Raw genomic sequence first — 15,153 nt, forward strand, 5'->3', positions numbered from 1 at the left:
GGGATATCACCACAGATTCCACAGAAGTTCAAACCATCATCAGAGATTATTACAAACAACTCTATGCACATAAATTAGTAAACCTGGAAGAAACGGATAAATTCCTGGACACTTGCATCCTCCCAAGCCTAAACCAGGAAGAAGTCAAAACATTGAATAGACCAATAACAAGGTCTGAAGTTGAGGCAGCAATTAAGAGCCTACCACCCAAAAAAAGTCCAGGTCCAGAAGGGTTTACAGCCGAATTCTACCAGACATACAAAGAGGAGCTGGTACCATTCCTTCTGAAACTATTCCAAATAATCCAAAAAGAGGGAATCTTTCCAAATCATTTTATGAGACCAACATCATCCTGATACCAAAACCTGGCAGAGACTCAACAATAAAAGGAAACTTCAGGCCAATATCCATGATGAACATAGATGAAAAAATCTTCAATAAAATACTGGCAAGCCAATTGCAACAGCATATCAAAAAGCTTATCCACCATGATCAAGTAGGCCTCATCCCAGGGATGCAAGGCTGGTTCAACATATGCAAGACTATAAACGTAATTCACCACATAAACAGAACCAAAGACAAAAACCGCATGATTATCTCAATTGATGCAGAGAAGGCCTTTGACAAAATTCAACAGCCCTTTATGCTAAAACCCCTCAATAAACTGGGTATTGACGGAACGTATCTCAAAATAATAAAAGCTATTTACGACAAACCAACAGCCAATATCATACTGAATGGGCAAAACTGGAAGCATTCCCTTTGAAATCTGGCACTAGACAAGGATGCCCTCTCTTACTACTCCTATTCAATATAGTACTGGAAGTTCTAGCCAGAGCAATCAGGCAAGAAAAAGAAATAAAGGGTATTCAAATAGAAAAGGAGGAAGTCAAATTGTCTCTATTTGCAGATTACATGATTGTGTATCTTGAAGACCCCATCATCTCAGCCCAAAATCTCCTGAAACTGATAAACAACTTCAGCAAAGTCTCAGGATACAAAATCAATGTGCAAAAATCACCAGCATTCCTATACACCAGTAATAGACTTCAAGAGAGCCAAATCAAGAACGAACTGCCATTCACAATTGCTACAAAGAGAATGAAATACCTAGGAATACAACTAAGAAGGAACATAAAGGACCTCTTCAAGGAGAACTAAAAGCCACTGCTCAACAAAATAAGAGAAGACACAAACAGATGGAGAAACACTCCATGTTCATGGTTAGGAAGAATCAATATCATGAAAATGGCCACACTACCCAAAGTAATTTACAGATTCAACGCAGTTCCCATCAGGCTACCAATGACCTTCTTCACAGAACTGGAAAAAAACACCATCAACTTCATATGGAACCAAAAGAGAGCCCACATAGCCAAGTCAATTCTAAGCAAAAAGAAGAAAGCAGGAGGCATCACACTACTGGACTTCAAACTATACTACAAAGCTACAGTAATCAAAACAGCATGGTACTGGTACCAAAACAGAGATATAGACCAATGGAACAGAACAGAGGCCTCAGAGGCAACACAACACATCTACAACCATCTGATCTTTGACAAATCTGAAAAAAACAAGCAATGGGGAAAAGATTCCCTGTTTAATAAATGGTGTTGGGAAAACTGGCTAGCCATGTGCAGAAAGCAGAAACTGGACCCCTTCCTGACACCTTACACTAAAATTAACTCCAGATATATTAAAGACTTAAACATAATACCTATCACCATAAAAACCCTAGAAGAAAATCTGAGCAAAACCATTGAGGACATAGGCATAGGCAAGGACTTCATGACCAAAACACTAAATGCATTGGCAACAAAAGCCAAAATAGACAAATAGGACCTAATCAAACTCCAGAACTTCTGCACGGCAAAAGAAACAGTCAGTAGAGTGAATCGGCAACCAACAGAATGGGAAAAAATTTTTGCAGTCTACCCATCTGACAAAGGGCTGATATCCAGAATTTACAAAGAACTAAAACAGATCTACAAGAAAAAAACAAACAAGTCCACTCAAAAGTGGTCAAAGAATATGAACAGACACTTTACAAAAGAAGACATACACGAGGCCAACAAACATATGAAAAATGCTCATCATCACTGGTCATTAGAGAAATACAAACCAAAACTACATTGAGATACCATCTCATGCCAGTTAGAAAAGTAATCATTAAAAAATCTGGAGACAATAGATGCTGGAGAGGATGTGGACAAATAGGAATACTTTTACACTATTGGTGGGAGTGTAAATTAGTTCAACCATTGTGGAAGACAGTGTGGTGATTCCTTAAGGACCAAAATCAGAAATTCCATTTGACTCAGCAATTCCATTACTGGGTATATATCCAAAGGGTTATAAATCGTTCTACTATAAGGACACATGCACAAGAATGTTCATTGCAGCACTGTTTACAATTGCAAATACCTGGAACCAATCCAAATGCCCATTGGTCATAGACTGGACAGGGAAAATGTGGTACATATACACCATGGAATATTATGCAGCCATCAAAAATGATGAATTCGTGTCCTTTGTAGGGGCATGGATGAAACTAGAAACCACTACTCTCAACAAACTGACACAAGAGCAGAAAATCAAACACCGCATGTTCTCACTCATAGGCGGGTGTTGAACAATGAGAACACGTGGACATAGGGAGGGGAGCACTACACACTGGGGTCTGTTGGGGGTAATGGGGGAGGGACGGGCGGGTGAGGGGGTGTGGAGAGATAGCATGGGGAGAAACGCGAGATATAGGTGAAGGGGAGCAAGGCAGCAAATCACACTGCCATGTGTGTACCTATGCAACAATCTTGCATGTTCCTCACATGTACCCCAAAACCTAAAATGCAATAAAAAAAAGAGAAAAAGGCCGGGCGCGGTGGCTCAAGCCTGTAATCCCAGCACTTTGGGAGGCCGAGGCGGGTGGATCACGAGGTCAAGAGATCGAGACCATCCTGGTCAACATAGTGAAACCCCGTCTCTACTAAAAATACTAAAAATTAGCTGGGCATGGTGGCGTGTGCCTGTAATCCCAGCCACTCAGGAGGCTGAGGCAGGAGAATTGCCTGAACCCAGGAGGCGGAGGTTGCGGTGAGCCGAGATCGCGCCATTGCACTCCAGCCTGGGTAACAAGAGCGAAACTCTGTCTCAAAAAAAAAAAAAAAAGAGAAAAAAAAACTATGATTCCTGTTTTGCACAGTGCCTCTTCCGCATTTTCCTCTCTGGACATCGAGCACCCAGAACACCCAGCAGCCCCAGGACCCTCAGCAGGGTGACCTCACTTCCAAGTGTGCATGCAGCTCACATCACCAGAGGCAATATGCAGGTTTACTCCTTGACTTTTGGAAAAACCTGATAGGGCACAGCTGAGGGGAAGCCTTTCCCGCCGTCTGCAAGCTCTTGGCATCAGTGTAGAGGGAGCCGATCCTCACCTCTCCACAGGCGCCTTCGCGGCCAGAGCCTCTCTCTACACGGGGAGTAAGGCCTCGCCCTTCCCCTGAACACGAGATATGGATCTCGCCAAAGGTGGAGATGACACCATTCCTCCCCCAGCAACCTCGCGCTTCCTTTGCTTTACCGGAAAGTTTATTCAAGCTGGTGTCCAGTGAAGAAATCCCAAGTGCAAAGGAGAAGTGGGTCTTAGGGCTGTGCGTGATCTGCAAAAGGAAGCGCATGAACCACCAGGTGGCGCTGCTGCGCTGCTTCAGCTCCCAGGAGGTGGATGTCCAGGATGAGCTTTACCAAGTAAAAAGCTTCCTGCCCAGCCCATCTCCTCCTTGAATCCTCAAAGCCAATGAGGACTGTTTCCTCACCTCCCTGGACTAGGCTTTTTAACACTGGAAAGTGGATGAGATTTCTACTTTGCGCATGTCCTGATTTATTGTGCTGCCAGTAAAATAAAATCAAAACGTACACTGAATAAATAATAACTAAAATAACCCTTAGTAAGCAAAGGTTTACAATGTATTTTTTAGAGTCAAGATGTCCCTCTGTGACTAGACTGGAGTCCAGTGGTGCAATCATAGCTCACTGCAGCCTTGAATTCATGAGCTGAAGGGATCTTCCCACCTCAGTGTCCCCAGTACCTGGAAATATAAGTGCCCACCACCATGCCCAGGTAAGGGTACTTATTTTTACTTTATTTTTTAGAGAAGAAGGTCTCATATGTTGTCCAAGCTGGTCTCCAACTCCTGATCTTAAGCGATCCTTTTGCTTTAGTGTCCTGAATTGCTGGGATTGCAGGCATGAGCTGTCATCCTGGCTCATACTGTACTGACATCATCAAGATTTCCTAATCCAAACGTGGACACAGCAGCAGACACCCCTTGTCTCTTGGGTCAGGACACTGGGTAGAGTGGAATAGTAAGGTAACAGAGTCACTGCAGAAAGCGCCCACGTGGAGGAGGTCCAGCAGGGAGGGCCAGCTGTACCAGGGCCACCATATTTAGGGATAAGTCCTCTTTCTGGGCAGGACTGTTTTTTGACTACCTTTGTATTCATAATAGTTCTGAAACCATAGGATGATGAGACTCAAGACTGGCTAAGATTTTTTTTTTTTTCAAAAAAAAACCATCTCTGAGATTTGTTGATCTTTTGAATTTTTTTGTGTATCTCAATTTCCTTCAGAATTTTGCTTATTCTTAACATTTCATAGTTCATTTTCAGTTAATAATGTACTAGTACCCATAAATATAGAAAACTTGCAATCATTTATTCTCTATAAAATGTTCATCTTTTATGATATAGATATTATATGTAATATATCTATATAAGTTATAAGCCCCACAAAAAAGAACTTTTTACTTTTTCTTATCTTTAAACAATTCGATGTATATAAAGTAAGAATAAATGAAGGGAGCAAGATAGCCTTTTGCACTTAGCTCAATATTTACCATTTTTGATCATCTTCATCTTGTCTGTTAATCTCATTTTCCACCTGGTGTCATTTTCCCCTAGCCTGAAGAATTTTCTTTACCAATTGTTATTGTGCAGATCTGCTGGTGACAAATTCTCTCAATTTTCTTTTACCTGCAATATCTCCTTATTTTGCCTTTCCTTGAAGGATATCTGTGCTGGATATAAAATTCTTAGGTGACCTTTTATTCTTGCAGCACTTTAAAAATGTTATTCTACTTTCTTTTGTTTGTATCATTTCTAATAAGAAGTCATTGGTCAGGACAAGAGGAACAGAGAAACAAAAACTGGGAAAATAACATAGTAGACCTAACACTTATCACATCAATAATGACAAAATCCTACATGAATCAATGCTCCAATGAGGAGCAGCAATTGTGTGACTTGGTTTAAAAAAAACAGAACCAAACTATATGCGGTTTCCAGATATGCACTTTTTTTTTTTTTGGTAACTTTTATTTTTAGTTAAGGAGTACATGTGCAGGTTTGTTACATAGGTAAACTTGTGTCATGGGGTTTTGTTATACAGATTATTTCTGTGCCCATTAGTACCCACCCAAGTATTAAGCATGAGTATCCATCAGGTCTTTTTCCTGACCCTTTCCCTCTTCCTACCCTTCACCCTCAAGTAGACCCCAGTGTGTGTTGTTCCCCTCTATGAGTCCATGTTTTCTCATCATTTGTCTCCCACTTATAAGTGAGAACATGTGGTATTTGGTTTTCTGTTCCTGCATTAGTTTGCCAAGGATAATGGTCTCCAACTCCATCCATGTTCCTGCAAAGGATATAATCTCATTCTTTTTAATGGTTGCATAGTTTTCTATGGTGTATATTCCCCACTTCTTTCTTTCTTTCATTCATTCTTTCTTTCTTTCTTTTTTTTTTTTTTTGAGATGAAGTCTCACTTTGTTGCCAGGCTGGAGTGCAGTGGCATGATCTCAGCTCACTGCAACTTCAGCCTGCCAAGTTCAAGCGATTCTCCACCTCAGCCTCTCAAGTAGCTGGGACTAGAGGTGCATGTCACCAGGCCCGGCTAATTTTTGTATTGTTAGTAGAGATGGTGTTTCACTATGTTGGCCAGGGTTGTCTCCATCACTTGACCTCATAATCTGCCCCCTTTAGCCTCCCAAAGTGCTGGGATTACAGGTGGTCACATTTTCTTTATCTAGTCTACTATTGATGAACACTTAGGTTGATTCCAAGTCTTTGCTATTGTGCATAGTGCTGCAATGAACATATGTGTACATGTAAGACATGCACTTTCTTTTTTTATTTAATTTATTTATTGTACTTTAAGTTCCAGGACACATGCAGAACCTGCAGGTTTGTTACATAGTCTGCCATGGTGGTTTGCTGCACCTATTGACCCACCCTCTAAATTCCCTCCCTTCAATCCTTACTCCCCAACAGGCCCTGGTGTATGATGTCCCCCTCCCTGTGTCCATGTATTCTCATTGTTCAGCTCCCACTTAGAAGAGAGAACATTCAGTGTTTGATTTTCTGTTCCTGTGTTAGTTTGCAGAGGATGATGGCTTCCAGCTTCATCCATGTCCCAGAAAAGGACATGAACTCCTTCCTTTTCATGGCTGTGTAGTATTCCACGGTGTATATGTACCAAGTTATCCTAATCCAGTCTATCATTGATGGGCATTTGGTTTGGTTTCCTGTCTTTGCTATTGTAAATAGTACTGCAGTAAACATATGTGTGCATGTGTCTTTATAGTAGAATGATTTATATTTCTTTGGGCATATGCCCAGTAATAGGATTTCTGTGTCAAATAGTATTTCTGGTTCTAGCTCTTTGAGGAATGACCACACTGTCCTCCACAATGCTTGAACCAGTTTACATTCCCACCAACAGTGTGAAAGTGTTGCTATTGCTCCACAGCCTTGCCAGCATCTGTTTTTTCTTGACTTTTTAATAATTGCCATTTTGACTGGCAAGAGATGATATGCCATTGTGGTTTTGATTTGGAGTTCTCTAATGATCAATGATATTGAGCTTTTTTTCATATGTTTCCTGGCCATGTAAATGTCTTCTGAGAAGGGTCTGTTCATATTCTCTGCCTACTGTTTTATGGGGCTGGGTTTTTTTTCTTGTAAATTTATTTAAATTCCTTGTAAACAAACATGTGAGTTCCCATCATTCTTGTTTAAACACCTAATAGGCATCCTAACCAGTGCAACATGGCAAGACAACGAAATAAAAGACCAATAGAAGGACCAGGCATGGTGGGTCACACCTGTGATCCCTTCATTTTGGGAAGCTGATCACTTGAGTTCAGGAGTTTGAGACCAGCCTGATAGTGAGACCGCATCTCTATTAAATACAAATAATTTTAAAAGAAAAAAGATAGACAGATAGAAAAGGAAGAAACAAATGTCTTTCTTTGTTACAAGCTTCATTGCATATGTAAAAAACACTAGGGAATTTGGAAAAAAATCTCTGAATTAATCATTGAATTCTCCAAAAAGTTCATAAAATATATGTAATAAGTCACTTAGATTAACATGAAAAGATAGCAAACAATACTAGTCATCAAGAAGTGCAAGTTAAAACCACAATGAGAAACCACCACACATCACCTAGAATAGGTAAAGTTAAAAAGACATATGATAAGTCTAAATACTGGCAAAAATATGGAAAAAACAGGAAGGTCTGATATTGCTGGTGCAAATGCAAAAAATGTTGCAATCAATTTGTAAAGCAGTTTGACAATTTCTTATACAGCTACTCATCCATTACCACATGACCCAGCAATCCCACAATTATGTATTTATCCAAAAGAAGTAAAAATGTAAGGCCACATTTGTGAGCAGTTATTTATAGTGGCTTCATTGATAACAAACACTAACTGGAGTAATCCCCATGTCTATCAACTGGGGAATAGAGAAACCAATGAGCAAACTGGGATTCCAGCAATACTCAGCAGCTGCTCAGCAACAAAAAAGGAATGAATGGCATCATCTCAAACATTGTTATGCTAAGTGGAGACCAAACAAAGGACTACACATGATTGCATGTCCATGAAATTCTAGAAATTTCACTCTTGCAGTCACAGAAAGCAGGGCAGTTGTTGAGTAAAGGGAAGGGGGTGAGGGTGAGAGGCAAGGATTAAATAGCAGGGGACATAAAAAAAAAAAGTTTTTAGGGAAAAGAAGTTGTTCTGTACAGTGCCAAAATTTGAGAGTGACCGGGCATCAGGAACTGAGGGGACAGGAGTGTCTGAGGGATGAGAGGGGCAGAGAGAAGGGCTGGGGAAGCAGGAGGTGAGGAAAAGGAGAAGGGGAAAGAATTCTAAAGCAGTGGAAGAACCTAGGAGGGGGTTCTTTGCTTTCAGTATTTAATACAATTTGCGGGACTGCCTAAAAACTAATGGCTTCCCTATGATTTTTTAAAAAAAGAGTTACAAAAATATCAAGTGTCCAAATAAAATATGCACACTGCTTAAATGTGCCTAGTTCATGAAAGCAGGCAGTGCTTGAGTGTTGTTGAAGAGCATTGGGATTGCACGGAGCACTGGCAATTTTGAGGTGATGACTACAGGCTCCCCGTTCAATATACAGTAGCAAACCTGCTTCTGTGTATTTAGCAGATGTTCTGGACTCACACAGGGCAACTCCGGCTAGGGAATGAGATAATTTTAAATGCACCAATCAAGAGTCACAGATCCATAGACGGGGAAAGTAAAACTTACAAGCTTTGAGAGTTTAACTGTAATGCTGTTTGACACAGGTCTTTTATGATTAGAATTCTAATCATTTAGGGATTACCAATATTGTGCTACCTACTGTATTAATAAACACAAAGGAAACTGGTCTCTATGAGAATCTCTATCTGGTGTCTTCAGACAAAACTTCACCAGGTTTAGAGAGTAAACCCCTGACTCTACACCTCCTCCAGGGCAAGCTCACTCTCTGGCATCAAGTTCCCAGTCGTGAGTTTCCTTGTACAAGGTCCAAGGGGAAAAGTAAGAAGTGGGAGGCAGGGAGTCTAGTTCAGGGACAGGGATTCCAGGAGGAGAAATGAAAGGGAAGAGGCTGGGCGCAGCCTGGGGTTCTCTCTCTGGTTTCCACAGACAGATCCTAGGCCAGGACTCAGGTAGACCATGTGACAAAAAGGCTTGGTGTAGGAGAAGAGGGATCAGGACAAAGTCCTAGTTCCCGGGCGTGGCTCTCAGGGTCTGAGGTGCCTAGGGCCGTGTCTGCACTGGGGAGGCGCAGCGTTGGGAAGTCTCCACTCCCCAGAGTTTCCCTTTTCCCAACCTGTCCGGTCCTTCTTCCTGGATACTCGTGAGGCCTCCCCAGTTCTCACTCCCATTGGGTGCCGGGTTTCTAGAAAAGCCAATCAGCGTCGCCGCGGCCCGGGTTCTGAAGCCCCGGGTCACCTGCCTGGACTCAGATTCTCCCCAGACACCGAGGATGGGGTCATGGCGCCCCGAACCCTGCTTTTGCTGCTCTCAGGAGCCCTGGCCCTGACTGAGACCTCGGCAAGTGAGTTCGGGGTCGGGAGAGAAACGGCCTCTGCGGGGAGGAGCGAGGGGGGGGCCGTCGGGCGGGGGCGCAGGACCGGGGAGCTGCCCCTAGAGGAGGGTCGGCGGTCTCAGCCCCTCCTCGCCCCCAGGTTCCCACTCCTTCAGGTATTTGAGCACCGCTGTGTCGCGACCCGGCCGCGGGGAGCCCCGCTTCGTCGTCGTGGGCTACGTGGACGACACGCAGTTCATGCGGTTCGACAGCGACGCCGCGATTCCCAGGATGGAACGGCGGGCGCCGTGGGCGGAGCAGGAGGGGCCGCAGTATTGGGACGACCTGACACGAATAGCCAAGGCCTGCGCACAGACTTGCCGAGTGAATCTGCGGGACATACGCGGCTACTACAACCAGAGCGAGGCCGGTGAGTGACCCTGTCCCGGGGCGCAGGTCACGACCCCTCCCCATCCTCCACGGACGGCCCAGGTCCTACTGAGTCTCTGGGCCCAAGATCCATCCGAGGCTGCAGAACCCGCCCGTACCCTGGACCCGAGAGAGCCCCAAGGCGCCTTTACCCAGTTTCATGTTCAGTTTAGGCCCAAATCCCTGCGGGTTGGTCGGGGCGTGGCTGGGTGGGCAGGGCTGACCGCAACGGCGGGGCCAGGGTCTCACACCCTCCAGGTTTTGTTTGCCTGCCACCTGGGACCCGAGGGGCGCCTCCCCCGCGGGTACTACCGCGTAGCCTACGACGGCAAGGATCACGTCGCCCTGAACGAGGACCTCCGCTCCTGGACAGCCGCGGACACGGCGGCTCAGGCCACCCAGCGCAAGTTGGAGGCAGAGAAATATGCAGAGCAGTTGCGGGCACAGCTGGAGGGGAACTGCGTGGAGTGGCTCAAAAGACACCTGGAGAACGGGAAGGAGACCCTGCAGCGCGCGGGTACCAGGGGCAGTGGGAAGCCCTCCCCATCTACAGATCTCCCGGGGTGGCCTCCCACGAGGAGGGGAGGAAATGGGATCAGCGCTAGAATATCTCCCTCCCTTGAATGGAGAATGGCCTGAGTTTTCCTGAGTTTCCTCTGAGAGTCCCCTCTGCTCTCTAGGACAATTAAGGGATGACGTTTCTGAGGAAATGGAGGGGAAGGTGGTCCCTGGAATACTGATCGGAGTCCCCTTTGACCCCTGCAGCCACCTTGGGCACCGTGACTTTTTCTCTCAGGCCTTGTTCTTTGCCTCACACTCAATGTGTTTGAAGGTCTGATTCCAGCTTTTCTCAGTCCCTCAGCCTCCACTCAGGTCACGACCAGAAGTTGCTGTTCTTCCCTCAGAGACTAGAACTTTTCAAAGAATAGATTATCGCAGGTGCCTGTGTCCAGGCTGGTGTCTGGGTTCTGTGCTCCCTTCCCCACCCCAGGTGTCCTGGCCATTCTCAGGATGGTCACATGGATGATGCTGGAGTGTCCCATAACAGATGCAAATTGACTAAATTTTCTGACTCTTCCCATCAGAACCCCCAAAGACACACCTGACCCACCACCCCATCTCTGACCAAGAGGCCACCCTGAGGTGCTGGGCCCTGGGCTTCTACCCTGCGGAGATCACACTGACCTGGCAGCGGGATGGGGAGGACCAAACTCAGGACACAGAGCTTGTGGAGACCAGGCCTGCAGGGGATGGAACCTTCCAGAAGTGGGCAGCTGTGGTGGTGCCTTCTGGAGAAGAGCAGAGATACATTTGCCATGTGCAGCACGAGGGGCTGCCGGAGCCCCACACCCTGAGATGGGGTAAGGAGGGGGATGGGTAAGGAGGGAGATGGGGGGTCACATCTCTTCTCAGGGAAAGCAGGAGCCCTTCTGGAGAGTTCAGCAGGGTCAGGGCTGAGGCCTGGGGTCAGGAACCCTCACCTTCCCCTCCTTTCCCAGAGCCATCTTCACAGCCCACCATCGCCATCGTGGGCATTGTTGCTGGCCTGGCTGTCCTAGGAGCTGTGGTCACTGGAGCTGTGGTCGCTGCTGTGATGTGGAGGAGGAAGAGCTCAGGTAGGGAAGGGGTAAGGGGTGGGGTCTGGGTTTTCTTGTCACACTGGGTATTTCAAGCCTCAGGTAGAAGTGTTGCCTGTCTCATTACTGGGAAGCATCATCCACACTTGGGCCAACCCAGCCTGGGGCCCTGTGTGCCAGCACTTATTCTTTTGTAAAGCACCTGTGACAAAGAAGGACAGATGTGTCACCATGATGATTATGTTGTTGGGGACCTGATTCCAGCATTTACGAGTCAGGGGAAGGTCCCTGCTAAGGACAGACCTTAGGAGGGCAGTTGGTCCAGGACCCACACACGCTTTCTTGGTGTTTCCTGATCCTGCTCTGGGTGTGTAATCATGGTTCTAGAAACTTCTCTTGGGTCCAAGACTAGGAGGTTCCTCTAAAGTGTTATGGCCCTGCCTCCTCCCTGCCCTTCACAGGACATTTTCTTCCCACAGGTGGAAAAGGAGGGAGCTACTCTCAGGCTACGTGTAAGTGGTGAGGGCGGGAGTGTGGAGGAGTCACCCATCCCGTAATTCCTCCTGTCCCACATCTCCTGCGGGCTCTGACCAGGTCCTGTTTTTATTCTATCCCAGGCAGTGACAGTGCCCAGGGCTCTGATGTGTCTCTCACGGCTTCTAAAGTTGAGATTCTGAGGGTCTGAAATGTGTATGGGGTAAGACAGAGGGGAAAGGACTGGGTAATGGGGATTCTTTGATTGGGACATTTCGAGTGTGTGGTGGGCTGTTCAGAGTGTCATCACTTACCATGACTGACATGAATTTGTTCCTGACTGTTGTTTTCTGTAGCCTGAGACAGCGGCCTTGTGTGGGACTGAGATGCAGGATTTCTTCACGCCTCCCCTTTGTGACTTCAAGAGCCTCTGGCATCTCTTTCTGCAAAGGCATCTGAATGTGTCTGCGTGCCCGTCAGCATAATGTGAGGAGGTAGAGAGACAGCCTACCCTGTGTCCACCGTGACCCCTGTCCCCACGCTGACCTGTGTTTCCTCCCAGTCATCTTTCCTGTTCCAGAGAGGTGGGGGTTGTGTCTCATCTCTGTCTCAGCTTCATGGTACACTGAGCTACAACTGCCTACTTCCCTACGGAAAATAAAAATCTGAATATAAATTTGTTTTCTCAAATATTTTCCATGAGAGGTTGATGGATTAATGAAATAAGTCAATTCCTAAAATTTGAGAGAGGAAATAAAGACCTGAGAACCTTCCAGAATCCACGTTTGCTGTGCTGCGTCTGTTGCAGGTGGGGATGGAGAAGGCTGTGAGGAGCCGAGTGTGAACGGGGCCTGTGCCCAGTTGCTGCTGAGTCCATCATGGGCTTTATGTGGTCAGTCCTCAGCTGGGTCAGCTTCACTGCTCCATTGTCCTTGTCCCTTTAGTGGAAACTTGTCCAGCTGGAGCTGTGACCACAGAGGCTCACACATCACCCAGGGCGGCCCCTGCACATGGGAGTCTCTGTATTTCTGAGACAAATTTTCAGACCCATTCAGCTCCTGGCCTCCTTCTAGGGCTCCTCTTCTGCTCTGCTCTCCTGCCCTCTCTCCCTGCCTTGGTTCTAGTGATCTTGGTGCTGGCTCCAATCTCAACTCATGAATCTAAAGCAGAGTCTAATTTAGACTTACATTTGTTCGTGAAATTGGACCCATCATCAAGGACTATTCTTTCCTGAAGAGAAAAGTGATTGTGTGCTGCAGTGTGCAGGGGTGTGTGTGTGGGCTGGGAGTTGGTGTGGTGGGAGGGATGGGGGAGGGAGGACACACTAGCAGCCCTGCTGAGAAAATCACAGGCACCCTCGATGTCAGTGTGAGGAGACCTTGTGTCATAGCTGCCAAGTAACAGCACTTGGCCCGAGTCTATGTTAATAAAGATACGGCCTTTAGAATACAATATGCTCTACAGTGACCTTCGTTGTCAGCCAGACACAGGACAGAGTGTTCTGCATCTGGGGAACATCACCGAAGTAAAATCAGAAAAATCTCTTACCTTGTGCAGCATGTGTTCCAGTGGGAAGAGGCAGACGATTGATACACTATAACCAGAGCAAGGAAGGAAAGTGCTAGAAGGTGGGAAGTGCTGCGATGCTGGTGATCCAGGGTGTGGGCAGTGGGGGCAGGGAAGGGGCTGTTGTGCTGGGTGGTCAGTGTGCACCACGTAGCAAAGGTGACTTTTGAGGAAACAGTTGAGGGACATGAGGAGTTGTCCATGAGGATGTCTGGTAAGTACTTTCCAGGCAGGGGAACCACCAGTGCAAATGCACTAGGGCAGGACGGTGTCTGTGTTCCCAGGAGAGGAAGGAGCCCAGGAGGGCTGGACAGAGAGAATCTGAGGCGAGGTCAAAGGTACAGCCAGGGAAGGTGGGCCTGGAGGATATGGGGAAGCATCTGACCCTTGCTCTGAGTAAGATGGGGAGGTAGCAGACGGTTTTGAGCAGAAGAGAGACGTGGTACAACTTCTCTTTTAAAAGGATCTCTGACTGCTGTGCTGAGAACAGAATTGAGAGGTGAGGGACACGGGAGACAGGAGGGAAAACAGTGGGAAGCGAGTGCAGTGTTCTGGGCTGGAGATGTTGTTACCTTGACTGGGGTGTGAGCAGGGAAAACAGTGGGACGTGAGGGGATTCTGGATGCATTTTGAGATGGACTCACAGCATTTGCCAATGGATTGTATCTGTGGTCAAATCAAGGACACCCACAGTTGTAAAATGAGTGAGTAGAAGGAAGGGTAGAGCTCCTGCGGAAATGGGGAGACTCTGGCAGGAGCATACTGAGGAGGGGGCATCCCAGGCACTCAGAGGAGGAGATGTCTACTAGGAATGCAGGTGAGGGAGCTGGGGTGGAAGTCGGACAGACAACTCCAGAGTTTAGGGGAAATGAGAAATAGACTGGGCTGGAGACATAGATTTAGGAGGTCACACCATATAAACAATACTTATAACCTCAAGCATGGATGAGGGCACCAAGGCAGTGACTGGCAATAGAAGAGAATGAGCACAAGGACTGAACCCTGGACCTCCCGTTCTAAGGGATCTGATCAGACCATACCGAGAGCAGACTGCACAGTTCTGACCTCATGCCTACAGGACACTTAGACAAGGACCTCCCATGTGCACAGGAATCACCTGGATGTGGTTCTCAGATCCAAGAAGTCTAGGGTTGAGCAAGAGATTCTGGATTTATGACAAGACTGGAGGCGATGTTTCTGGTCTCCAGATCAAGAACACCATGATCCCACATGTCTATGCACAAGCCTCACCTGTAGTGCTTGTTATATAAGTGATGTTTTGGTCTTGTGTATAATACTCTGAGACAGGCGAATGCGGCCTGAGTATTTTCTAAGCCTCTGCCCTCCCTGTTGGAAGCCAGATTGGGAACCACTGAGATCAGAGATTAGAGTGCCCAGGTTCGGTGGATGGGGTGGGCTTTCAAACCTTGTTTAAAAGAAGATTTTTCTCTCAGAAGTAAAACGGAGGATGTATATCATCAGTTATGAGATGCGATATTTCCTGCTGATCTCTCCACCATGGGGTAGAGGCCAGGTAGATGATTCAGGATGTGGCTCTCACACAAAGAACACATCTGAATGCCGCTCTGACACTGGGCCACACACTGATTTCTCACCCACTTCTTGGAGCAAACTATGGAAAACAAATTTCTCTAATTTACACATAAAGTAGTAATACATGGCATTGGGGGCTAATTTTATTGTGGGGAAGGCCACTGAACAAGGA

The 15,153-nt window shown here is 46.4% G+C and overlaps 2 protein-coding genes across 7 annotated transcripts in view; both read left to right on the forward strand.

Moving 5' to 3' along the window:
- Nucleotides 1–15,153, forward strand: part of LOC101040877 (class I histocompatibility antigen, B alpha chain-like) — a 361,503-nt gene that overhangs the window by 197,048 nt on the left and 149,302 nt on the right. The gene's annotated exons all lie outside the window — the stretch shown is intronic.
- The window catches only part of LOC101050865 (patr class I histocompatibility antigen, A-126 alpha chain-like), a 99,836-nt gene continuing 93,975 nt past the window's right edge, over nucleotides 9,293–15,153 (forward strand). Inside the window, exons 1-8 of one of the 5 annotated variants that reach the window (XM_074398272.1) lie at nucleotides 9,293–9,411; nucleotides 9,542–9,811; nucleotides 10,052–10,327; nucleotides 10,896–11,171; nucleotides 11,310–11,426; nucleotides 11,867–11,899; nucleotides 12,005–12,084; nucleotides 12,218–12,280. In XM_074398272.1, coding sequence (XP_074254373.1) covers nucleotides 9,348–9,411; nucleotides 9,542–9,811; nucleotides 10,052–10,327; nucleotides 10,896–11,171; nucleotides 11,310–11,426; nucleotides 11,867–11,899; nucleotides 12,005–12,072 — 1,104 coding nt within the window. In that variant the 5' untranslated portion in view covers nucleotides 9,293–9,347 and the 3' untranslated portion in view covers nucleotides 12,073–12,084; nucleotides 12,218–12,280. Of the gene's footprint in view, nucleotides 9,412–9,541; nucleotides 9,812–10,051; nucleotides 10,328–10,895; nucleotides 11,172–11,309; nucleotides 11,427–11,848; nucleotides 11,900–12,004; nucleotides 12,085–12,217; nucleotides 12,281–15,153 lie in introns of those variants that run through there. The other 4 variants (XM_074398268.1, XM_074398269.1, XM_074398270.1 and 1 more) reach the window with 4 other exon arrangements.

Source organism: Saimiri boliviensis, chromosome 4 (assembly GCF_048565385.1).
Source record: "Saimiri boliviensis isolate mSaiBol1 chromosome 4, mSaiBol1.pri, whole genome shotgun sequence".
NCBI lineage: Eukaryota > Metazoa > Chordata > Mammalia > Primates > Cebidae > Saimiri > Saimiri boliviensis.